The 27,780-nt window shown below is 37.6% G+C and overlaps 1 protein-coding gene across 1 annotated transcript; it reads left to right on the forward strand.

Moving 5' to 3' along the window:
- The first annotated feature begins 251 nt into the window (after positions 1–251).
- LOC149068068 (growth hormone-regulated TBC protein 1-like) lies at positions 252–27,780 on the forward strand. Its single transcript, XM_089251440.1, has 9 exons — positions 252–368; positions 5,602–5,753; positions 10,583–10,629; positions 10,841–10,952; positions 14,467–14,591; positions 16,793–16,953; positions 22,826–22,934; positions 24,717–24,902; positions 25,105–27,780. Exons 1-9 carry the CDS (start codon positions 343–345, stop codon positions 25,672–25,674), a joined length of 1,488 nt encoding a protein of 495 aa, XP_089107566.1. The 5' UTR covers positions 252–342; the 3' UTR covers positions 25,675–27,780.

Consider the following 27,780-nt stretch of genomic DNA (forward strand, 5'->3'; position numbering starts at 1 on the left):
AATCGTAAGTTAAGATATGACGGGTGAAACTTTTCTTGCAACTCGGCGTAACTTCCATTGAGGAGAGATAGAAATATACTTTATATATATAATTTATATAGAAATAATATATATAATTTCTTAATAAAAAATACACTTAATGTATAATTTCTCCGTAACTTCACAGAAAGAACGACGTAAAGTTACGATGCCGTCCTAAATTTTTTCAGGAGTTTTTTTCTTGGTGGGTGTAAAAGACCCCGCGAGTAGTTGGTGCCAACAATCAAAGTTATGTGTATCAAACCCGAAATGAATTTTTAAATAAAAACCACCTCTCAGGGGGGTGCGCTATATCTCACAACAATGGATGATGATGCGCCTCGTCCAAAGTAAGCCGATGTATTTCCTATTGTTGCTGTTATGCTTATATTTTGTACACGTGCTTCGTTTTAGCATCTAGTTTTTGTTTTAATCTCTCCATCGATCCTCCGTTAATGATCGATCCGCCCACTTCACCACTGAATAGCTTATCCAAAGAAACAAGTTTTGCCCTTTTGTCAAATATTTCATGGGGGCCTCCCTCCCCTCAACTCTCTAGTAGTGGGATAGATAAAAACTATATAATAATAATAGTAGATTTCTCACGTATCCCGAGTCGAGGCCCGGCTTTTATTATTCGTCCGGCAGGATTCAACCACGGATCCAGAGGGGAGACATCTTCATGGCCCCCTCCCAAGAACCGAATAATATAAGAGAAAATTTGTCTGTCCCGTAAAATACGGGATGATCAGATGCACCTACACAAAAAGTTGCTTCTTGGACACATTGCCCTGGATCAGCCTGTGTCTACTCTATTCGCAGCTGAAGATGTCTGTCTCGGCTTCATTCATAGCTGAAGATATCTTCCTTCATATCATCATTCCTTCATCATTCATAGCTGAATGTCTAGGCCCATTTGCAGGTGGAGTTGCATGGCTCCAAGCGAAGCTAAAAATCGCCTCGGCTCATTCGTAGCTGAAGATGTCTTCCTGCACTCAGGTGTGGGGGATAGGATCGACCACCCCTCCGAGCCGAATTAATATGTGAAAATTTGTCTGTCCCGTAAAATACAGAACAATCAAACAAACTTACATAATTCGCTTATCCTATCACCATGGCTTCCACAAGGGTGGGGGCTGACTGGGCTCTGAGACAATTCTCTCATTTTTTTTCAAGCTATAAATTTACTATGGGGCCCCTGCTCCACTATGTGGGGGCCATGCCTATGACATCACCCTAGAATCCTGCCTGGCTTAAGTAAGAAGCAGGACCACCCTGAAGCTGAAAGGTAAAATTTGAAGCTTTAAATGTTAATCTTCCGTGGACCTCCTTTTCCCCTACAGATAGGCAGCCTGAGACGCGCGTCACAGGGACTCGTGTTAGTGCCCCACCATCGCCAGTGGTGGTCAGCTAAAGTTGGTTTTCTGTGGTTCTCTCCCAACTTCGAGGTGCAAATGCAAGCCGATTTCCCCATTAAAAAAAGTCTCGCCACAGAGAGCAACAGGCCTCAAACAATACAAATACTGATGGCTTTTTTCTCAGCCAGAGATATCAAAGGAAACAGTTATTTTCCGGATATTATGCTGAGGTGAGCTCGGAAAGAAAAGTCATCACGTCTCCGCCGGGACTCGAACCCAGGCCCTCTTGCATACCCGGTATGCAAGAGGTACAGTAGTACAGTACAGTAATAATTGTACAGTAGTAAATTGCTCAAGGGCGTAGCCAAAAGTTTTGTTAGGGGGGGGGGGGGACCAAAAATGATAAAACAATAGATTTTTCCCATCTTTTTTTCGTTTCAGCTAGAGATCAGTATGAAAGAGACTTTCTGAAGTTGGTGCTCGATAATTTTTTGTACCAGCATGTATCGGAAGCCACTAGGGGTACTGCTATTTTGGATTTAGTTCTTACTAGTTCTGAGGATCTTGTTGAACATGTTTCGGTGGGGGAAGAGTTTCCTTCCAGTGATCATTGTATCGTCAGATTTCACTGTAACTTTTCCTCGGGTAAGGTTGATAATAAAAGATTGGTTCCTTGTTTTCGGAGAACCAACTTTGATGTTTTGAGAGGAAGGTTAGTGGAAGTTTCAAAGACCGGTTGGAATCAGTAGGGGTGGTAGGTGAATGGGAAGAATTTAGTAGGAAGCTGTCCTCTCTGTTTTGCACGACATCATACCCTTTGTTTGAAAAAAGCGTGTTTGTATATCGCACCCTCTATGGTTAACGTGAGTAACCTTTATCTTGAAAAGAAAAGAGCATTCAAAGAGCATAAAAGTGGACGAGGTGACCTATCGTTGTTTACTGATAAAAGAAGAGCGTTGAAAAAAGCAATAAAAGGGATAGCAAAACAGTTGAATCTAGGTTGGCAGATAACATTGGCTCTGGCCTAAAATTATTTTTTAGATACGTCAATAATGGATGTAAGGGGACAGTTGGTCCCCTCACGATAAAAGGATCTAGGGTATAGAGCAATGTAGGCATGTGTAGTGCTTTCAATGACTTTTTCGCATTGGTTTTTAATAGAGAAAATGCTATTCAATGTATAGGTGTTGCTTGGAATAATAAAATCCTCAACGATATTCAAATAGAAGACATGGAGGTCCTAAACCTTCTAAAAAAATGTATGTGCTAGTAAAGGACTAGGACCAGATGATATCTATCCCAGGGTCCTTGGGGAATGTGCTAATGAATTGTTGGGGCCATTCGCACAGATTTACAGGAGTAGTGTTGCTGAGGGTATCGTCCCAAGAGATTGGAAGCTTGCTAATGTTCCGATATTTAAAAAGGGTAGTAGAGAAGCTGTGTCCAATTATCGTCCAGTGAGTTTGACGAGCTCCCTCTCGAAAATTTTGGAAATTACTATTGAGAGAAAATTGGTGAAGTGAATAGACGAGAATAATGTATTGTCGGATAATCAGCATGGGTTCAGGAAGGGGAAGTCATGTGTAACTAACCTCCTTTGCTTCTATGATCGCGTAACTAAGGCTTTGGGTAAGGGCAAAAATGTAGATGTTTACCTTGATTTCCAGAACGCATTCGATTGGATCCAACATGGTAAACTCTTAAAGCGTTTACATGAGATTGGGAGCAACTTGCTGAATTGGATAGAATCGTGGTTAAGAGATAGGTCACAACGAGTTATGGTGAACAGGCAATTCTCTGGTTGGACAGGCCTCACAAGTGGAGTTCCTCAAGGAAGTGTCCTTGGTCCCTTTTTTTCACTTTTTATCGGTAAACTTGATCAGGGTATCGATGGGATTGCTAGCAAATTCGCAAATGACGTGAAGCTAATGGGGGTAATCGGGAATCAAAGCGATAGGGAGTTGCTCCAGACCAACTTAAACAAGATTGCAGCATGGACAAATGAATGGAGCATGACGTTTAGCGTTGACAAGTGCATGGTCGCTCATTTTGGTTCGAACAACCCACGTTTCTCTTACAAGTTCAATGGTGTCACTATCATGTATGCAACTAGGATCACTGATTTGGTAATTCTCATTGACGATCGGCTTAGGTTTTCTGAATATTGTTCAGCAGTGGTCAAAAAAGCAAATGGAATGCTTGATTTCAATTTCAAAAATGTGTTTTTGTGTTCTCCTAAAGTAATTTTTCCACTTTTTAGTTAGGATTAGTTCATCCTGGACTGGAGCATGCTGGTTTTGGAGACCATACCTACAGAGGGACATAGACTTGGTTAAAGGTGTGCACAGAAGAGCTATGTGTGTCCTTATTGACACACAGGGATTGAGTTATGAACTGAGACTTCATTTTTTGTAATGTTTACATTGGATGAATGCAGGTATCGGGAGAGATATGATCGAAGTGTTCAAAATTTTTAACGGGATGGTTAGGGTGGACCATGAATTATTAGTACACCATCAATCGACTGCTTTTACAAGGGGACACCACTATCTATTCGTAAGGGACAATTCTAGCTTATGGTGTCGCAGGGAATTTTTCTTTAATAGTGTTGTTAATAAATGGAATAGCATACTCCTGGAGGTAGTAAATTGTAGCACAATTGACACGTTTAAAAAGAAATATGATAAACATGTTGGGGTAAGTCTAGAAGCTATCAATACTTAGAATGAGACAACCATAAGTATTCATTATGGGCATTGTATGTACAGTATTTTATCATGTGTATATACATTGTTTTAATTGCATTTTCAATTGGGTCGCCGTATTTTTGAAATATATGACATCCATATTTGCTATGGGCTTCTTTTTCTCGAGCCACTTCGTTGGGCATTTTGCCTGTTGTGTTGTATTTGTATTTCTGTGATGATTGCCTATTTGAAGGCGGGAGAAGTGTAAAGGAGCCGTGGGTGCTCATTTTCGGCTGTATGTAGGGAATTTTGATTCCTGAATTAATGCTGGGGTGCTCAAGACCATGCATGAACATTTTGTGGGTGCTCAAATACCTCTGGTGCTGACGCCACTGTCTGTTTACATGCTTCAACTAGTTTAATAAGTAACTAAATTTTAAGTTGTCCCAATATAAGTGATCAAGTAGCCAATGCTCATTGGATAATAGAAGGTGAGCCAATTGGCACATGCGTGTAGGATCTAATTAACCAAAAAAAAAAAAAATAGAATCTGGTTCACCTACTTAACAACTAAACACCCTGTAAATGACCCTTAACGTTTGCATGTATTTTGAAGTACAGTTGAATCCTGTTTTAACAAATACCATTATAGCGAAAATCTCATTTTAACTAACACTTTTCTAATCCCACAGATATGTTTAAATAGGAACAATGCAAAAACCTGGAATTCCTTTACAACGACATTTCGTTGTAACAAAGCGAGACTTATCCTGTCTCTTGGAGTTTGTTATAACGGGATTCGACCGTAATTGAGAACTTGAAATTTAATAAGGAACAGCTATAGTGTAATCCTTTTGTGGCGATGTGTTGGCAATTATTTTTTTTAGCAAGATTAATGTCCAAAAGCATGGCTCAAAGTCACCAAGAGTGAAACAGAGTCATGCTTTCAGACGTCTTTCTTTGCCAAAGGAAAAAGCAGAAAGAAAGTGCTATGGCTGTTAAAACCAGAAAAAACTAATGACAAAACGACATTCTTAGACTAAATGAGGGGATCAAGATTAAAAATAAAATATTATAAACTAAAGAGATCAAGAGAGTCGCCGAAAATGCCCCCTCCCCAGCACTCTTTCCTCTGCATTATCTGCTATGTTCAGACACGCACCCTGCATACCTTTCAGCAATCTCTTATAGACCATGTTTTAAAAACCTCTGTTTTTTTAAGTGCAAAATGTCTCCCCTTTCAACACTATCCATAACAGAAGGCCTCTGTGCAAAGCTCATGACGTCACTGAAGAAGCTCACCTCACCTATAGCCATTAAATATAGTACAAAAAAGGGTAAAGATGGCGCATGCATCGGCTTGCTATATCCAATGTCTATAGGTGAGATGATCTTTAGTGGCGTCACGAGCTTTGCTCTGAGGCCTTCTGCTATGAATGATGTTGCCCCTTTGCACATCTTGGAAGATAAGCAAGTCTCTTGCACGGTTTATGAAAAATTCACAGACAACAATTCACCACCATGCATTTTGTCCACAGCGTCGATACGTATGGATTTGAATGGCCAGACGATTTCGATCATGAGAAGTATGATGAGTTCATGACAAAATACCTCACAGTACTGAGCAGGCGAGCAAGAAAATGGGAGCAGCTATTGAATTCAAAAGAAGGTTTTCGGAGATGTGCCAAAGGTACTTTTTGTTTTTATGCAGTAATTTTTTTTTTTTTTTTTGGTTGTATTCATTTTAGTTTTAAAAAAAATGTTGTTTTATACTGACTGAAGGGTGCGGTCTGCCAAAGCAGAATGTTTTGCATCGTTCTGCAATGAGCCATCTGATGACTAGAAATGTTCTGCAGTAAAAATTCTTCCAGATTGTTCTGCGATGTACGTCACAGATTTCAATATATTCTGCTTTGTGGGGGGGGGGGGGGGATGCGGTAGCCAAGATTCATAAGATGCATCAAGTAATGAAGGATGTTTAGATGTGTCACGAGTTCAATACCCAATTCATCCTTGTCAGAAACTTTCCTGATACAGAGGTGAGGTACAACAGATACTGGGACAACATGACCACAGAAAAAAATCGCTACAGCAGGGAGTCCCACACCGAGAGGTTAGTGCACCAACCTCTCTGTGAGTATAAAGTAAGGCAAAATGTCGAGAACGCTGCTGAAATGTGTCAACATTGATACGGGTCAGACTGAAAGAGGATTGGAAATCACAAGCGATAGCATAATACATTTTATTCCATAACTATATTAAACACAAAGAGCCATGGAGAAGTACGACCGACTTAAATTGCTGCCAGGAAAGAATCAACTCAAAGTGAGCAGTACAAATTGCCAAGCTTGCACTTGTCCATTGTTGCCAATATGCTATCACAAAACAATACATATATAACAGCTGCCATTTGAATAAATTGTAGTCCTCGTGTGCAGAAAATAACAGTGCTTCGACAAAAATTATCAAATGATACTGATTGATTCACAAATCGTTTACCAATGTTAAAAAATTTATTGTTTGGGAACCATTGATATGAACATTCCAAAAGCTATGGATGAGGCCAAGAAATCATTATTGTTGAACTGCCATTTGACAATTTTGAACATATTCTAGTCAGACCAGTGTAGGTCCCTCCCTGGCTTGACCCGTAGCCGGTCAATTTGTCGCAATCAACTTGTCGCGCTCAACTCGTCGCGCATCAATTTGTCGCAGTGCCAATTCGTCGCGGTACAAATTCGTCGCAGAGCCAATTCGTCGCGATACAAATTCGTCGCGGTACAAATTCGTCGCGATACAAATTCGTCGCGGTACAAATTCGTCGCAGAGCCAATTCGTCGCGGTACAAATTCGTCGCGGTACAAATTCGTCGCAGTGACAATTTGTCGTGTAACCAATTCGTCGGGACGTCAATTTATCGCAGAGTCAACTCGTCACGCGATCTGTATGTAGGTTTTTTTGTCTCATACGTGAAAAAATAAACATGAAGAAAAGTTTTTTTCCATCAAGAAATGCACACAGTTTACTAAATTTTTTTTTTTGTCATTTCGAAAAAAATCATCGAAATTACATCGAAATTAAAATTACAATTGATATTAATGTTTTATTATTTAATTATTGTAAATGTTAAAAAAATCATTTTTTCTATGATAAAATTTTAAAATTCTGTAAAAAAATGTCGGTGTTTATGATATTCCCCAAATTACAGTACAGCGGAGGCTGTCTTTAAGTGTAAACTTGTATCTGTCCCATGTGGAATCGAGACTCCCACCAACATTAACCACTACAGTATCTCCACAAGAACCTGAAATAATTAATAATTTAATTTAATTAATATTTCATTTTCACCGGATAAGCCACACTTGTCGCTTTCTCTCGAGATTTGCATTACTCGTAGCGAGGGGAGTTGGGGCGCACACCGAGATGATAAATTGCGATCACATACATTTTCAAAATTTAATTTGCACCGGATAAGTTGCTCAAGTTAAAAACTCAAAAAATCCAACCAATAAAGTTCATAGGTTACATTCGAGCAAATGCAACCGATAATCTTATTGGTTGAATTTTTCAAGTTTTATAAAAGGACTTTTAGAACACTTTCATAGTGTAATGCTAGCCTTAGATATATTGTCGGTAAAAAATTCCTCAAAGATGTATTCCCTACATGGCAGATACATATTCAATAGTGAATTAGGGCCATTCAAGTATTACGTGAGCAGATTTTCAGCCATTTTTGACCCCCTCCCCCTTGTCAGCAAAAATCAGCAAAACACTGACCCCCATCCCCTCCCCCGTCAGCAAAATTTCACCAGAAGCTTAGAATATTTCATATCTTCAAAAAGGGGTGGTTGATGACGTAAGCGACCTTCAACCCCCCCCCCCCCGCCATCAAAAGTCAACAAATCCGAAACTCCCTCCCCGATCCTGACGTAATACTTGAATGACCCCTTAGGCAAATTGTGCTTTGGGATGGGCATTGATCCTAATTTATCATCTTGGTGTGTTCCCGCAACACCCCTCGCTGCGAGAAATGGAGATCCCGCCAGAAAGCGGGAGTGCGGCTTATACGGTGAAAATTTAATTTTGAAAATTTATTTTATCGTAATTTATCATCTTGGTGTGTTCGCCCAACGCCACTCGCTGTGAGAAATGGAGATCCCGCCAGAAAGCGGGAGTGCGGCTTATACGGTGAAAATTTAATTTTGAAAATTTATTTTATCGTAATTTATCATCTTGGTGTGTTCGCCCAACGCCACTCGCTGCGAGAAATGGAGATCCCGCCAGAAAGCGGGAGTGCGGCTTATACGGTGAAAATTTAATTTTGAAAATTTATTTTATCGTAATTTATCATCTTGGTGTGTTCGCCCAACGCCACTCGCTGTGAGAAATGGAGTTCCCGCCAGAAAGCGGGAGTGCGGCTTATACGGTGAAAATTTAATTTTGAAAATTTATTTTATCGTAATTTATCATCTTGGTGTGTTCGCCCAACGCCCCTCGCTGCGAGAAATGGAGATCCCGCCAGAAAGCGGGAGTGCGGCTTATACGGTGAAAATTTAATTTTGAAAATTTATTTGATCGGCGTACTGACTCTGCGACAAATTTGTACCGCGACGAACTGATTCTGCGACAAATTCGTACCGCGACGAACTGATTCTGCGACAAATTTGTACCGCGACGAACTGACTCTGCGACAAATTTGTACCGCGACGAAATGAGTCTGCGACAAATTTTCACCGCGACGAACTGACTCTGCGACAAATTTGTACCGCGACGAACTGACTCTGCGACAAATTTGTACCGCGACGAGTTTGTAGCACGACGAATTGACGCTGCGACAAATTGATTGCGACGAATTGTCGTGCGACAAGTTGATCGCGACGAATTGACCTAGACCCGGCTTGACCTATGCCAGCCATCTGTTCCATTTCGAATTTAATTGATGACTTCGTGCAATTTTGTTTTAATTGCTGTTATTTTTTGTGATTTCGCCTATGTAGGGCACCTTTGCTGATTGTTAGTTGATTGTCCTACTTTTGTCTAAATGAATTATGGGACATGATCAGGGCTTGCTTCGGTTCCTAAGAAATTTGGCTGGCATTTGAATTACAGTGAAACCTGTTTGAAACTGAACATCAATAGACTGAAATAATATTCCGTTTTAGACGGATTTCCATTTTATGCAGATGTGCAAATCAAAGCACTAATCATTGAACAGATTATATTATGGTTCTGTTTGAAACATGTTTCTGTTCCGTCAGGTTTCACTGTATTTTTGCAATTTGTCAAGCCTTGACAAACCAACAGGAAGTTTTGAATGCCTGCAATAATAGCTCTGGAACTCTGTACATATTTGAATCAGATGAAACTGGCTCCAGCTAATCTGTCAGTCTTTACTTATACAGCGAGAAATGACATAATTAATTTACATTTGGAAAATATTTAAAAAAGTATTAGTAGATGCCTGTTCTAAGCTCTATGATGAATAAAAACTGCAAACAAAGGTTTTGAAATCATTGTCAGTTGAATCAAATCCTGATTACAGTGATACCTCGGCTAACAAAGATAATTCGTTCTGGAAATGTCCATTAGCCAAAATCTTCATTGACTGAAACACAATTTCCCACATAGGTTTTCTATGGAAAATTGTTTAATTCATTGAAAATACAGTGTCACAAAATAAATAATCTAAATTTTTGTAGGTGCCCCTTGCTCTAATTTCTAATTAGAGAGTTATTGTCCTGTCTAAGTGTAATATTCACTGGGATGTTCGAAGTAAAAAATTAGAGAAAAGTTGGGAAAGGACAGCATAAATGAGGGAGAGGAATTAGTTTTTGCAGTTCTTTCATAACTTTTCTCCCATTTTTGAATTCAAACATCTCGGCAAATATTGCACTTAGAAACATGGTATTTTTTCTGTTGGCCTCAGGAGATACATGGCAACAACTTTCTAATTTTAGGGGTAGCAAAATGTGATAAAAATTATTTTATTACGTTTTGACTTTAAAAAAATGCCTTTAATTTACATTTTGACTGAACAATAGTTTAAAATATTGTTCAACACTTAAAATTCAGACATCAAAGATATCAAATCCTCTGACCAAAGGTTTTGACAAGACTGGTTTTAGAAGGCCGCAAAACTGTTTTCGCTCTGAGCCACAAAATACTTAAACCCACCCCTGCCAAAGTATTTTTGTAATTAGATTTAAAAACCTTGATTTGCTATTTTCATTGCTTGTAGAGCTTAGAACATAGTCGAGGCTAAGTTTGACATAAACTTAGTAATAGATGCCAGTACTTTGTGAACAAAATATCTAGAAAACCCTCTATTAGTAAACATCTTCAGCTAGTAATATCTCTCGAAGCTTGGCCAACTTGGTAGCCTATATTTCAGCTCTATCGATGAAATCAATGATGCTATCAAAGTGGACTTTAATAATCATGTTTCCCCTGAATTTAAGAAAAAGTATACGAGCCTTTAGAAGGAAAAATTATCATTGATTTTTTTTAATCTCATTTCAGTGAAGAGGTTTATCAGAAAGGGTGTCCCAAGCTCGCAGAGATGCTCAGTAAGTAGGGTCAAAAAGTTTTTCATGATTTTTTTCTCAACAGCGTTATGCGTGTGTGTGTGTGAATAGAATTTTCAATTTATTATTTCACTGTATACAGTCAAGGTATATATGTTGTGGCGTAATTTGTATTTTTGATGGTAAAGTGCCCATCTCCTTTCATGCTTGATGCTTTAAATCCATGCATTCATTTTTCTAAAATTCTTCGTAGATATGGTCTATGTCAAGTGGAGCAAAGCAGATGAGGGAACAAAATCCAGATTTATACAAAAATATACTTAAAGGTCCTTTGAAGCAAGAAGTCATCGAGACCATTAACTTAGGTTTGTTTGATTTTTTTTTCTTTCTTCGTTACAATAACTGCACAAGTTAGTGGTGGTTGTCCACTGGAAGCTACCCGTAGCGAAAACAAGTCATGGCAAAAGTCGCGTGCAGTAGCTTTCAATGGACAACCAGTCTTAGAGGTGGTTGATACTACTTCCCACATTCCTGTGTGTGTGTGTGTGTATACGTAATGCAGTCAAGAATGTTTGAGTGTCAGTACTGCACGTTCTTGCATCAATGCACCCCCTGATTAAGAACTTACGGGCTTTTACAGCATTTGATGAAATATAATGCTTTTTGCATTAAATTTCGTATTTTCACAGGGCTGCAACTAAGGAGTGAGAGAGGTCTGATGCCCCAGGTGCGGAACCGTTAAGGGCACTTAGCTTACTTTTTTACTATTAAAAATTACAGGGAGGGGTGATGTCAAAATTTATGCTGGCCCCGGGTTACAAAGCAAATTTTTGTTCCTAGTTGTGGTCTTGTATTCACAAAACAATGTAAACCATTTCAAATCTCAATTAGCATCTCAATGCTCGATTCTACACTTTATTGAACTTTTTAATATTTTTCCGCTACTCAGAACCATATCTATCAAATATACTCAATGAAAGATAGCCATAGCCTGTGAGTCACTGAAAGTGACAAAAGTATATATGAGTGAGACCAAATATTAGCGTGGGGGAACATGCACGTTACATTGAAATATCTGTTTCCTGATATATATATATATATATGAAGTGTAATATATAAGGTATTGTACTTGTGTATTAGCCAACCTTCCTCCCCCCCCCCTTCTTCCCACTTCAGGATTACCATGAAGTTGTTTTTCTTCTTAACCCTTTGAGCAGTTTTTACAATTTCCCTGATCCACATTATAACTGGCATAGTGAAAATCATTAAACCTTCTAGAAATTCCACCTGTTTTCAAGAATATTTTTTTCTGATCTCATGCAGTGATAAGTCCCTCCCCCCACACACACAAAATCAAGAATAATAAGACAAGGAAGAAATGCTCTATCTCCTTCTACCATTTATTCTGCATGCATATTTCTATATAACTCTGAAAAGATAGGAGGAGAGGAAAAACAGTCTTTCTCCCGTTATCTAACTTTGAACAAAACCAAACCCGCTGACTGTCAGTTGATTGACAGGGCAGGGGGAAGAAGGAAAACATGTTATCAGGGAAAGCTCTCTGTACAGAGCTAACTGGGCTAGGGATTGCCAAAATAAGAAGGTTTTTAAAAAGACTGGATATCTCAGGATTGCTGCTATAAAGGTTGAAAACTAAACTCACCTGCATATAAGCTGATTCTCCCGATACAGGAACCGTTTACACATGAGTGTACAGTGAAACTTCGGTTAGCGAGCAATTTGCATAACGAGCAAAAATTGTGCACTTTGTTTATTTAATGCCACGTTTTCACAACTAAGCTGATGGTTTTTCGCTTTCTTCCACACATGTACTGTGGAATTGTAGGTAATATTCTCCCCTACAGTGTCCAGTCAGCGTGCCTCACTGGAAAAATTGAGTGTAACTACTATAAGAAACTAGATGTCGCATTGTAATTGCACGTATGTGCGCTTGTTTTTTATATAAATTCTGCTTAGCCAAGAACTGATGGACCTCCATTACAACACCAAGAGCTTATATTGAGGATATCTTTTTCTGAGGAAGAGAGAAGTGAGAAGTCCCTCACTTTTCAGATATGATTAGAGAGATGTGGGAATCTGTGCAAAATTCTGTAGAAAAGTACCAATGAAATAGAAGCACAGTAAAGCAAGCAATAAATTTGCCCAACACCAATGCAGTTTCCCTTCTCCGAGAAATCCTAAAGAGGAGGCAAAAAGCAAGTGTCATTGGATACGTTCTTTTTAAAAATCACACAAAAAGAATAAGAATGGAAACAACAGTGAGTTCGTAAATCGTCCAACACTAGATACTCCTGTTCTCTCTCGTTCTTTAGAGTAAGTTAATTTGTATACATTATATATCGTATTGCATGTTTGTTTATGGCGCTATTACATTTTATATATATATATATATATTTTATAAATATAACATTAATGGCATTAAATGTCATTCTTATTAGTCATTTTTATGCGAATGAATAATTGTGGAACACATTATCCATGTTTCCATTATTTCCTATGGGAGAGTTTGATTCAAATAAAGAGTGATTCATATAACAAGCACGTTTATGGAACGAATTAAGCTCTTTAACCGAAGTTCTACTGTATACAGTAAATTTTCTGCATCCATCCATTATTTGAATTACCTCAAAAAATAAAGTTTATGGATAGCATGTATGATAATAAATGATAGTGATCCATCCTCAGTTTGGTTTTTGAACTTAAAAAACTAGCATTTTTAAAAATTTCATCAATGTCACAGCAAAAGCTTCCTGATTTTCAACTTGCCTTCAGCATATTTTTTTGTTTTTTAAATTATCTCTTCGACAACCATTGAGATTCTTGTTTCAAGTCGTACTTGTTGCATCAGATTTTTACCATACATGTATCTTTTTGTAATGTACCATAAATATCTCTTTTAATTGTTTCATAAAAAATTGAAAATGTAGGAATTGCAAGCTCTTCAAATGAAATACAAAGGCCACGACAGGCAAATTGCCCAATGAGGTGACTGGAGAAAAAGATGCTCATTAAAAATATGTGTCAAACGCAATTAAAATACAGCAACCTAATGGAGGAGCATATAGCACGGGAGAAAAACTAATATATAATGCACTGCCAGTAAAAAAAAGGTTATGAAAGATTATGTTTGTTTTATCTGATTATGGAAGCTTCTCAATTCCTCCCATTATAATCACCCTGTTTCTTTTTAAGTATGTCAATTGTGATAGAATTTACGATCCCCAGAGGTAAGCTACTCCATTTATTCGCAATCCTATCAGAGAAAAATTTCCAGCGACACCGCAACCTGGAATTGTCTTTTACTGGAAACGACAGCTGTGTCCTCTTGTCGAAGCAATTGATTTGCATTGTATTAATAACTTGTGGTCCATCCTATCCATCCCGTTGAAATTTTTAAACACTTTCATCATGTCCCCACCTTGACACCACCTTTTTTTCAATGTAAACATGTTAAAGAAATAAAGTATCTCTTAAGAGTTCAAACCTTGAGTGCTAACAAGAGCACATGTAGCTCTTCCCTACCTCCTCAACCAAAACTTATGTCCCTCTGTAGGTATGATCTCCAAACCCTTACTGCATACTCCAGTCCAGGGTGAACGAAGCCTTGGAATGAGTAAAAGAATGACTTTAGAAGAACCTGAAGAGACTTTTTTTTTAGAATGGAAGCAAACATTCTATTCAATTTTTGACCATGACTGAACACTGTTCAGAAAACCTAAGCTGATTGTCGATGATAATTCAATCATAATCTATTGTTTGATATAAAGCTAAAAGTATCAGTAACTTGTAGTCTGTCATTGTTCATTATCAGACGAAATCTTTTTATGTATATATATGTAACTATTCTTATTTCTGCAGATATTCCAAGAACATTTCCTGATAACATTCACTTCAAAGGAACATCTGAGGATTCAAAAAGGCAGCCGCTTTACAGAGTTCTGGTTGCATTCGCTCATCAGAACCCTCAGATTGGATATTGTCAAGTGAGTGTTTATTATTATATTATTACTATTATACTTACTGACCACAAAGTTTTGTATAAATTATCAACAGTAGTTTTTTTTTTCTTTTTAAAAATTATTTTGAGTATTTCTCCATATGAAAATGCTTTGAAAAGGAAATACACACAGTACAACCCTTATTAATGGGTCACCCTTCTTTTATGTCCAAATAATAATTTCCCCTTCTATAATAAAGTGCAGTGCGTGCTACCAGCACTGACTTATGGAGCTGAAACATGGACACTCACAAGCAAGACGATACAAAGGCTACAGACCACAAAGGAACATGGAAAGATGTATGTTAGGCGTCACAAGAAGAAACAGAAAATGAATGACTTGGATAAGAAGCCACACAAAGGTATATGATAAGATGGAAAGAATTAAACAATTAGAATAGAAATGAGCTGGACATATTGCAAGAAGACTGAACAACAGATGGACCACAAGTATTCTGGTACTCCGGTGGTGTTAGATGTCCGAGAAGGCTTCCCCAAACAAGATGAATCAAAGAGATCAGAAAAGTGACTGGAGTCAACTGAATGACTACAGCATCAGACAGAGTAAAATGGAAAATTTTAGAGGAGACCTTCATCCAGCAGTGGATTGAAAATGGTGGATGATGATGATGAATAAAAGTGCTCCTGACTATTGGTCACACCTCTTTTAGAGACAAATTTTTTTTGTCCTACCGGTGACTCAAAAGAGAGGTTTACTGTATATACAGTGGAATCTCGATAACTTGAATATCTGGATATGTCAACATCTATTATTCCCTTGGTTGGCACAATACTAATTTCAATGTAGAGAAAACTCTAACTTGACACATGTTTGGCTTAACTCCACTACGATTTTTGTCTTTTTACCATAACTGGTTTTTACAATTGCCCGTGTGTTACCAGTTCTATGATTTTTTCGACATTGTTCTTTGGCATTCTACGTTGGTATTTCGACAATCCTTTGTTTCTTTGTTCTCTATAATGTGTCCCTTTTATGCATTGGGGTGGGGGTCATGCATGTGAAGAATGAATATTTGAAACCTCTTACCCAGTTTATTTTAGTAGCGTTTATAGGAAAAGCCGCAGAAAAAAATGGTCAAAAAATGTGCAGATATTGTCAACATCCAATAGGGATAAAAATCTCATCTATTGGGAGTTTTGATATTGTCTGTTGTGGAGAATGTTTTTGACGGAACTGAGTTTTATGATTTCTTGGAAAAGGAGTAAAAGAGATGAGTTATAGCCTGTTAGACGCTGAATATGTCATTTGGTTTTCATCGTGAGTATCAACGGCCGTGAATGCAACACAAACTTCATACTTTAACTTTAAAATCGAAGTTGAAATTCTGAAAAAACTAGAATCTGGGACAAACTCAGAGTGAACTCGCCAAAGAATATGAAGTTGCATTGAACACCATCTCAATATTTGCTAAAAATAAGGAAAACATTTTGTCAGCATTTGAATCTTCTTGTGAACCAAGCAGAAAATGCATAAGAAATCAGACTTCAGCGATTTTGAAGAAGCAAATCTTTTGTGGTTCAAATCCGCTTGATCTGACTCAATCCCATTATCAGGACCAATAACTCAAGAGAAAGGAAAAGATTTCGCAAAAAGTCTCAATCAAGGTGATTTCACTGCAAGCAGTGGATAGTTGATCCAATTCAAAGAATGTCATGGGAATGTTTTTAGGAAAGTTTGTGTGTGGAGAGAGCATATCTGCATCTGAAGAAACTGTTGAAAATTGTAAGGATGATATTCACAAACTAATTATAGAAAAGTATAAAGATGCAGATTTGTTTAATCATAAAGAGACAGGTTTGTTTTTTTCGGCTTTTACTTAACCAAACTCTTGCTTTCAAAGGAGAAAAGTGTGAAGCATGTAAAAAACACAAACATCATGTGACACCTTTTGGCAGCAAACACAGATGGTTCTGAAAAATTGAAACAGTTAGTTATCGGAAAATCAATAACCCGCAGTGCTTTAAAAAATAGATCAGGAAATTGAAGTTCCACACTTGAAGTGATGCTGAACATTTTTGTCAGATCCTAGAATTTCTTCACAAAGATCTTTTTCATTGCTGCTGTGCAGTTATCTTACAAGCTGCTTTTTCTTATAATTGAGACACTAACCACACTCCTATTACTGAAAAGAGTGTAATTCTATTTTTCTGATTCCAATTTTTCAGGGTCTAAATTTCATAGCTGGTATCATGTTGCTAGTCACGGATGATGAAGAAATAACTTTTTGGTTGCTTCAGAGTCTCGTTGAGAAAGTTTTGCCCGATTATTATACGAAGCAGATGACTGGTCTCTTGACGGATATCAGTGTTCTTGAAGAGCTCATAAAGTTAGTTTGTTTTTGTGTTTCTTTACGTTATATATTCTGATACAGCATTAAATTTGAACGATAAGGTGGTGGAAGAAAAGTTTAAGAACATCTGAAAAATTGCCATTTCTCGAAAGCCTGTGATTAATGTAAATATATGGAAATTTTAAAACGATAATCACAAGTGGAACTAAACATTTTCCAGTGAAAATAATTTTGAGTGCTGCACTGTGCCAGAAAAAATTGTTTAAATTATAGTGAAGGTCAAAACCGGGAAAACAATATAAGTACAATCAAAAATTTTGTTTTATATATATAATCAAGGAAACAGACACCCCTTTTCATTATAATCTTCACCTTTCCGGATCTTGCCATTGATAAAGATAAGCCACATTAATAAGTAGAATAAAACAATGAACCTCTCCGTTAATTATACGAAGTACAGATGACTGAATACCAAGCGAAGATAATTGGAAAGAAAAGTCACATTCCTCTGTGTGGGGGAATCAAATCTGTCCACAAAAAATTCTCAGGCCCATTTATTAAACTTCATCTAACATTCTCCAATCTCAGGGCTCCCACTTGTCCTACTTTTGTGATATGTCCTACTTTCTAGTTTTTGTCCTATTTTTCCTACTTTTTTTTACAAAACCTATAAAAAAAAAATTTATAATTGATTTTAATTGAGGAGGCAATCATCAATATAATGCTGAATAATACAAATGTAGTAGATAGCAATTAATGATTCTGCCAAAGCAGAAATTGTATCGTTTTTAAAGTTATTTGGGGGGGGGGGGTATGTGTGGATCATTCTGTGGTTTATTAATTTTTCATTTGCTTAGTTTGAGGGTGTATAGGCAAAACAACAGTTTGCATTACAAATCAGTTTGGGGTACACAGGCTTATTCTAGGTTTGGTGATTCTGATGCTACCTGATAGCATTCAATTGTCTTCTGTATTTTTAGGGCATATATACAGAGGCATAAACAATGTTTACAATGCTCAGCAAAGAGCTAGAAATGAAAATGCTTCATTTGTCAAAAATGATTATACTGGCATTGAGGGCTAAAATATAAACAAATCCTTTTAAAAAAAAGGGATGGACAACGCAGTAAAACCATCTGATCCATCTTCACTTATTTATATCAGACCTTGTAATTTACACATTTTGCAGAATGTGCTTTTGGAAGTGGTCTCGAAAGAGCATCATTCTTAAAAAAACTTACATGCCTTCATAATTTGCTGTGTGCATTGTCGAAGTGAGTTGACAGACTGGACTGTGGAAGACTTCAAAAAATGAATGTAATATACATTGTGAAGCGAGACAGAAAAGAGTTATCTGCGGTTGCTAGTTCGCTTGCTGTTTTGGCCAAAAAATTTTTTTGTTACAAAGTCATTTCTGTCATTTTTCTTTGACTCGAGTCAATCTTACAGAGTACTGAAATACTGCTATGAAAAAATTACTTTTTGTGATTTTTTTTCAATTATGCTATGATTGTCCTACTTTTTCTCATTTTTTGAGTGGGAGCCCTGCAATCTTTTGATTCTGCCTGAAATTTCATGATTAGGCATCACAGTTTCTCTGAGAGCAAGCTTTTCCCACCCCTTCAATGTCCAATGAATGTGTTGTCTTTGGCCATCTTCACACATTCAGGAAAAAAATGTATTTTGCATCGCATGACCGATCAAAACAGGTTCTGCTGTTACACCAACATGAGAAAAATTCAAATTTCTTTCCCCGACATCAGATAACACACGTGTCCTTATAATTTTTTTCCAGGTTTTGACCTTTACTATAATCGCAATAATAATAATTTTTTTTTTTGAAGAAGAAGAAGAATTGAAGAACTCATCAAAGTTATTTTCACTGGAAAATGTGTAATTTCACTTGTAATTCTCTCTTTAAAATTTTCATATACAGAAAAATCTCTCTTAACGGGCACCCCCTCAGATGCAGTCACCCCTCTTTTATGACGAAATACCCCCCTTGTATAATAAAAGTATGCATTTCAAACCCCAGATTAACGGACGAATTTCTTTGCCCTACAGTGACAGCAAAAGAGAGGTTTTACTGTATTTACATCCACAAGTTAATGAGATGCAATGATTTTTCACTCGTTAAACTTTTTTTCCACCACCTTAGTTGGTTTTGCAACTACAATAGTTGCTCATCATAGTTCCCTTATAGTATTTTTACATCAACCTTTCTTTTTAGACACTCTTTTCATTTCATTGGATGTTCAAAACAATAATTTCTGTTTGGTACAAAGAATTACTTGCACCTAATGATATGTCAGAGCGTGAGGAATCCAAGGTCTCCATGGGAACTGAAAAGTTGGTTACAACGTCTCTAAAAATTTCCATATTGTGGTTACCTACTAAATTGGAGACAGACAATGCAAAGTTTTTTTTAAATTGTATCAGCGTATCTACCCAGTATTCAAAGAGGTCTTGGGAAAGTTGAAAGAAGCATTATTGTTGAAACAGTTTTTCTCTAGGGACGTTTTTAAAAAAAACATTTTGCCATTTGCGATATTGTATACTCAGTCCCCTTAAGAAGTAATGGGATTGGAATCAGCAGCGAAGTAATTCAGTTTCCATAGACTTATTATGGAAAATATTGTCCAAAAATTTGGAATGATTGCGGTGATATATTAGTTTTGAATTGTGAGGTACTGCTGCACTAGGCTTCTTTGCCAACTAAAGTCAGCAAATCAAATCTCATGTAAATGAATTCCCACAAAAGCCCCATTTACATGAGCAAGATTCGAGAGGGTGGGGGGTTGCTTTAGTGATTATTACCTGCATGGTAACTGTTTTTCCTCATGGGGGGGGGGGGGGAGAGAAGGTGGGACGGAAATCAGTCAAAATAGTCCCATCTTTGTTGCAGAATAATGGTCAGTTACTGCAACCTCTTCTCCCATAATCTTTTACAGAGAAACAAACTTTGTGTTAGGTTCACTGTACATGCACACACGTCCCAGCATGTACTAATTCGTTAGAAATTCCGCAGAGAAATATTGATGAGGTGTGTGTGTGGTTTAGTAGTGGGCTATCAAATGCATTAAAAGTCTGTTATAACAAGAGCTCACAATCACGAGAATAATTGTCGTTATAATGGACTTCTCATTATAAATTACTTTTTATTTTTTTCTATCAGATTATAAATTGTAGAAAATTCTGCTTCATCTGCATTATAATCACCTTTTGGATAATTTTGTGTTAATGTTAGTGAATTAACAGGACACCAGTTGTGAAATATATGTTTTGGTCTTGCAGCATTGCCTAAACGAGTGTTTTTCTTTTGCATTATTTTGTGTTCTCAAAACAATTTAGCTGTTGATCACTAAAATTCTTAATTCATGGCTGCTCAATTCCATAACTCTGTGGATGTGATTCCAAAAATATGATGTGATGTATGTAATTCCAAAAATATGATGTGATGTATGTGATAATATGTTATTTCAAAAATTCCTAAAATATGTGATTTCATAATGCGCATAGGAGAGATAAGCAGGCCTGCAGCCAGAAATTTTTCGGGGTGGGGGAACCAAAGTGATAGAACAATAGATTTGGCCATCTTTTCCCTTTTTTTGTCATTTTCTCTCATTTCTGGAGGGGGGGGGACCGGAACCCCCAAGTCCCCTCCTCTCTCCCCCCCCCCCCACTACGAACTTGGAGATAAGTCTAATTCCATAATGGGACTGAGATAATTGTGATTCCATAATGGAGGTGAGATAAGTGTGAGATTCCATAAGGGATGGGCTCAACATTTTTTCATTAATCAAAAAGTTTTTTCAGTACGGTTTTCTTCGGCCATCGGGAAGCAATTTTGTTCCAGTAAAATAAGCCTTAGCATTGACAGTGTGGTCTCTTTGTCACTAAGAAAGACAAAGGTCAAATAAAATAGTCACATATTCTCCATGTGTATAATGATAAAGCTAAAAGTATAAATAAGAGGAAGGGTAAAAAATGTGGCTTTTTTGTGTTCATCCTTTATTAGAAGTACCCAAGAGAGTAATGTGCATGAGCATCATGTGGGATAAAAGTACACTAGGACTCAAGTTATAATATTGAAATAGCTTTGAAGAAAAAAAAGCAAAATCTGTATTGTAAAAGTTACTTATCTATGTGTGATAAAAAAAAGTGTGCATGTGTGGTGATAGCAGATACACAGACGATGAGTCACCAGTCTTGTCACTTCCAAGCCCTGTATGCATGTGCAAGATTGGAATTTCAATTTCAATATGGGTCGTTTGGTAAATGGTTTGGTATTTGACAAAATGTAAAAAAATCTTCCCCTCTTTTACAAGAATCAAAGGCCTGTATGATTGCTGCTCTGTTTATGAAGTTCTCATACCAGGTGTAAAAAAAATAAAAATCTGTATGAGAATCTTGCATGATAGAAGTGAAACTTTTAGGTTGTGTAACTCCTAGGCTGCAGGAATAGTGTGGGAACACACACTCCTTCCCACTCCATCCTAACCCAATTTTCTTTTCTTCTTAATTGTGTGCATCGCCTACATGGCTCCCCACAAGGGTTGGCCTGAAAAGGCCCAGTGCGATTCCCATATTTTTTGTTTTTCATGCTATAAATTCCACTACAAAGAGGCCCTCGAATATCCTGGTGGCAAGATTGAAGCGAAGTGCCTACGTGTAAATAAACTCTGTCAGCGTGATATTCTTATCCTCTGAAGATGGCACCCATAACGTGTCGAAATGCATAAGAAATTTTTTAGTATTTCTTGGTATTTGCCTTTTATTTGTTGCCTTATTAAAAAATTGCTTCTTCAATAAATTTCATTTTATATTTTGGTGGATATGGGGGGGTGGTGGTTAAAACTCTGCACCGGGTGCCACCAGACCTTGCTACACCACTGCTCATTACAAAAAGATTGATTTAAAAGACTGCTCTTACATGGGGGGATGGAGTTTGGTGAAATGAACCATATTAAAAAGAGCTTGGAACTGTTTGAAAGACATTTCAACCAAGGAAGAGGCACAGAAAAAAAGGAAGAAGAAAGAGAGGATAGACTAACGGAAAGTGTCAGTTGAGGATATAAGAAACATCATTGTGAAAATACATGGATGTTCCAAGTGCAGTGCAGAGGATGTGAGCAAGTGGCTGGTGTATGAGTCTTCGAACCCTGGAGGTTCCAAATTTTCACTTACAATGAACTCATTCAAAGAAGTCACTGATGACTCAGAGAATGAGAGCTACATTCTCTCTACTCAGCAAGATGCTGGACTACCAACTAGTAAGACATTGAGTGTCTTCACACAGCGCTAATATGGATGGATGGAGCGGCAGCCTAAATGCAAGACTTTGCCGCATGGAAACGAGTAATGACAGTGAAACAACTGATTTTGACTGATACGTTCAAGCAGTGATACATTTTAATACAGTACTAAAATATGAACAAAATTGTTTTCATGATCATTGAATTATGTTGCATACTAAAGTAAAATTCATTTTTTAAGTAAGAAATATGTAACCCTTTTCTTATGATTATCAAATTACCAAAACATTCAATTTTCTGAATAGTATCCGATCCTAATTGATTCAGATAATGGGAGCTCTGCTGTAATAACAATAATCCATCCTTTTAGTTCAATTTTTGAAGAAAGAAGAAAGAAAACCAACCTTTTTTTTTGGAGACTGTTTTTAATGTTATAGCAAAAACATTTCATAATTTTTAACTCTCTATAACAGAATACTTTTTGTATCTAACTAACATTTGAGTTCGTTATAGCAAGATTCTTGTTATAAGTCATACTCGTTATAATGGACTTTTACTGTAGATCACATTCGATACAAATGCGCCATCTATGCAAAAGTTTTATTTATGTACTTAAAGAGAGCTTATTTTTGTTTTTTTCTTCTCTTTTGCAGAAATAAAGTCCCAAGGGTCCACAACCATATGCTCAAGATGGGCGTCTCATGGTCGATGTATGTTAGCAAGTGGTTTGTCTGTCTGTTTGCTGAAGTTTTACCGATTGAGGTGAGAGGTCATCTTCTTAGTACTACTACTACTAGTCTCAAAAGCCAAGAAGAAAGGAAAAAATTCACATTCTGTTCGTTTATATCCGAACTATATCCAAAACAACGGAGATGCAGTTAATTTGCAATACCCTGTATTGATTTTGATTTCCCCTGTTTTTATGAAGAAAATATGGTCAGCCCAGGTATTTATCACGTTGTGTGTATTGATATTTTTTATCAGAACACCTTTCACGTACCGGATGGACCTTCATGACGGGCCGCAGGTTGTGCACCCCTTCCCCCAGTTTGTACTATATAAAGAAGGATTCCAATGTAACGGCAAACTTATCACTGTTTGAATCTCTAACACAGGAGTCCACTGATGCTGTAGTGCCCGGGAATGGCTAATGAGAAGTAGTAAAATTAATAAGAGCAACAAAATGTACGCTCTTCCCTCCTTAGGAAATAATGGTTTGGAACTGCTGGTTTGAAATATTATGCAGAGTTGCCAACTGCTGTGGATTATCTGTAGTTTCTAAGGATGACCTCAATAAACTAAGGGGCTATGGGAGATACTCTCAATACTACAGAAATCTGTTTAAAAATAATAATAAAATCGGGTCTTTGAGTTTCTTGCTGTATTTTCCTTATTTTTATTAATTTTTTAAAATCACATTGATCTTTACCTTAACGCTGGATTCATATATGCATGTGAGAAAGTTCGGGAGAAGCCAAACTCTGAACACTTCTATTTTGTCTGGAAGGCAATCTGTGAAGCCGCCTCTACACCCGCTGCCCAAACGTGCAAAAACCTATTTGCCGTCAAAACCGCCCTACGCTGTAGGCTAAAAACCGGGGGTTTTGGTTGTAGTTCAGCGCAGCAGGTCTGGACCCGGCTTCATTTGTATAATGCATGGTCGAGCTTGCCGAACTTGTTTCGGTAAAAATGTTTTGTCATAGGTGCTGTAAGAGCTCTGATATGAAGAAAATGGAGCAGATCTCAGGTTTTTTTTTTCAAACCGAGCACAACTCAGGTCTCAACTCAGGTCATAGGCAATTTACTACCTAGCGAGTTGTGCCGGAAATGTAAGTGTGCGTTCCTAACAGTGTGAGTGCATATCTCGTGTTGTGTCTGATTTTTCAGTGCTGCCATCTATATTTCAGAAGTGAAGTGAGTGGAGTGTGATTAAATATACAGACTGTTTATAGGCCTGTTTCTCTCTGTGGCGAGACTTTTAATGGGGAGATCTGCTCGCATTCATGCTTTGAAGTTGGGAACCACAGAAAACCAACTTCAGCCGACCACCATTGTGGTGAAGGTGGGGTTCGAACCCGGGACCTCACGATGCAAGCCCATCAATATGACCACTCAAGCACCACAGTGGCAGGTCTAGGATTGCTAGACATCTGTATACACGTTTCCCAAGGGCATATGTAGGTTGGGATTGCATTGAATATTCATGAATTGTTAAGGGACTCTGCAACCTCGGAAAGTTGCTTGGGGCAGGGGGCTCACATGGCCTGAGCCCTCTAAGTTCCTATGAGGTGCTGTATTCAATGAACTTTCAGTTAAAAATTTATGTTCTTGAATGATTTTTTTAAATTGTACTATAATTATGTTGCCCTAGGGGTGTACTTCCCCTCCCCACCGTGGCAAAGATAAACATTCACCACTACTGACAAGCTTCAAGCCAATGTCGGTGTGTCTGATCATGGCGAAATAATTTGAAAATTTGTGTTATTGATTCATCAATTTTTTTTCCGTATTCCAATGATACCATTTATTTTACCATTTCCATAGACAGTCCTCCGCATATGGGATTGCCTATTCTACGAAGGTTCAAAGGTTCTGCTTCGAGTCGCAGTGACGCTAGTCAGTAAGAACGAGGCCAAAATCCTCGCTGCCAATAACTTTGTCGAGATAACTGATGTCTTTAAAGCACTGCCAAGCGGGATTTTAGTCACAGATTGCCACTGGTTTCTTCAGGTAAGTAAATTTCTAGTTCGCAGATTAGTTTGTAACGTATACCGTATTTATTCATTCGAACTCGCTGATTTCTAGTAGAATGTGATTAAATGAAATGTCCATGTAGAGAAAATGTTTGAGTAGTTTTCTTTAAAAGATGAGTGAGTTTCCTCAAAGTTTATTTACATAACAGTTTGGTGTATATCTTTTTTTTTCCCCCAAGGCCATATTCAGAGCACCTGGCTCATTTCCTCGAACCACCATACAAAAATTGCGTACCAACTGCCGGAAGAAGATAGAGAAGCAGCAGGAAGAAACGCAGCTGATGCATGAAAAGCAGAAAGAAAAGGATGCAGCGGAACGACGGGCCCGGGAAGAAGCACTGAAAGCAAAAAGGGAAAGAGAAGAACAAGAAGCTATTGCTAAAGCCAACGAAGGATCAGCCGTAAAATCTGAAGGTGCTTCAGTAGCAGAAGCTGAATCGGTCAGCCCATCCCACAGTGGCAGCAACAACCAGGCAGCGACGACACCAGACCACCCTGCCGGGAAACCACAGACTGATCACCATGCAACTAATGAATCCATTGGATCCAACACCTCAGGTGCGTCTCCGGAGGCTGCTGCTTCATCTTCCAACATGTCGGAGTCTGAGAAGAGCACAGACGAGGTGGTTTCGGTCATAGAAAATATCATTGAGCCCAGCGAGCCTCAACTGAGCTGTGAAGCCGCTAGCGTCAAGAAGAATGGCACAAGTTCGCCTCCCACTGGCGTCGGCAACGGAATCCCTTCCTGAACAGGCACAGGTTGAAACGGAACCTCCCCCCTTTCCAAAATATCCCAACCCATAGCAATAATATTTAGGGCACAGATTTCTAGTCTGGATGTCAATTGTGTCCGATGAACTTTCTAAAAATTATCAAAATCAATTATACAAATGGATGTGTACAAATATTTAATTATTCTCGTAAGCAGCTCTGATCTCATGATAATTTCAACTGGGAAGCAACCAAAGAGGGGGGTTGGGCTATGATTTTGCATTGGAGCGGGGGGGTGGGGGAGAAAAAATGCATATCCAAAGTTGTTTAGATACGATTTATTTGATGTCGAAATTCAAAGATAATTTTATAACTATCCGTGGTGTAAACTCATGCTAATTCAAAAGTTTTCCGGCTTCTCAGTAGATGGTGTGTCCAGAAATTTATGGAATTGTATCTAATTGGGAAAGTTCTTGGTACTCGTAAATTAATTATTCGTTAATTATCTCAAAATGTAGACCAAAGATTTTTTTTCTCATCTAAAGCTCGATCAAAAATCAGTCAGATTTCTACTTCCAATTAGTGGCACATAATCATGAACGTACAGGTATGTGCCTGATATCGGAAACAACTGGAAGAAAAGAGAAAGAATAGACATGCACATACACACTTACACAGAATCAATGTTAGAATCAAAACAAGTTTCTGTATCTATTTCACGATCACACCTTAGAAGTATTAATATGATTTTTTTAGTTTATTTTACTGGGAAGCACAGTTCGCTATGTTATGTCCATTTTATTTTAGTAAGTAATCATATTTTCACTGATTTATGTGTGTGTTTTATCCTCTGTCTGAGTCCCTCTCCCCTCGTTGTGTGGTTTTTATTAATGATTTTACCGTTTTAAATATTTTTTTCTTATATTCTGTACTTAATCATTAATCATATTCACTGGAAGCTAAGTGCTTTAATGTGAATGTATGTTCGAAATGGGTAATTTTGTCTTAAAATTCGGAAATTTGAATTTCGGAGTCTTAAGATCAATTACAGTAGAACATTGATAACTTGATGTTTATTATTCTCATGATTGGCATAACATTAAATTCAATGAGGAGAAACCTGTTTAACTCGCACAAGATAGCTAAACCCCCACTTAAGTCGATTATGATTCACATTGCATTATCACAACTAATTTTTCGAAATTTTTACATGGATTGACCAGTTAATAAATTTTCACTGCGTTTTTCTTGTATATTTCAACAATTCTTTGTTTCATTGTTTCTTGTTGTTTGTTGGTCGAAAATACTTCCTCATACCTTGTGAGGTAGGGTCACTACATTTTTTTGCAGCCCGGAAACTTGACCTGCGGTCTACGAAAGTTGCATATAAGCGCAGTTGATATCTGAAATTTGTGAGCGAGAAATGGGGTTGAATAAGCAGAAAAATAAGCACAGCTTTAAATAGAAATTTCTAAGTTAAAAAAATGAAAGTTTTTGTAACTTCTAGGCAATTCTACACTCATTTGCAAATAACAGATATTTCGATAAACATACTTTTTTTCACCATAACTCAGGATTATTCTGAAACTTCTCATAGAAAAAAATACAGATAATTTTTCAAATATTTTAATTTATAGATGATGGAAGTGTTCATCTATTTATAAGCACATGGCATAAATGATAAGCTCATCGATACTTTTGGGGTGTCGAGTTATCAAGGTTCTACTGTATAATATGTTTGTGTAGACGTTACTGATAGAAATTTGGTGGAGAGGAAAAGGAAAATGAATTTTTTAATATAGATTGCATAATTTTGTGCCTGTCCTCCCTTCTCGACGTGGATCAGTCGATTCTGCCAAAGATACGGTCGAGTTCAATGCTTCCAACATATATATTTCACAAAATTCCAGCACTATAATGAGTTTTGCTGTTGTATCAGATCACTGTCGATGCCCCGGTTACAATCCCTGTGTGTGAGTAATTCGTTTGCCAAAATTTTCTGCGAATAGGGGTTCGACCGTATATCTATTTACCTATAATAATTTTTCAGATGGAATTTTGTTTTTTGTCAAGTATCGATGAAATGCGTAGTTTGTTCCAAATGTTTGAGCAGTAAAACCCCTCTTTTCTGACACCGGCAGGAC

This window comes from Pholcus phalangioides, unplaced genomic scaffold, assembly GCF_987345545.1.
Source record: "Pholcus phalangioides strain wild (caught in Gottingen) unplaced genomic scaffold, Ppha-v1.0 ptg000027l_1, whole genome shotgun sequence".
In the NCBI taxonomy this organism is placed as follows: Eukaryota; Metazoa; Arthropoda; class Arachnida; order Araneae; family Pholcidae; genus Pholcus; species Pholcus phalangioides.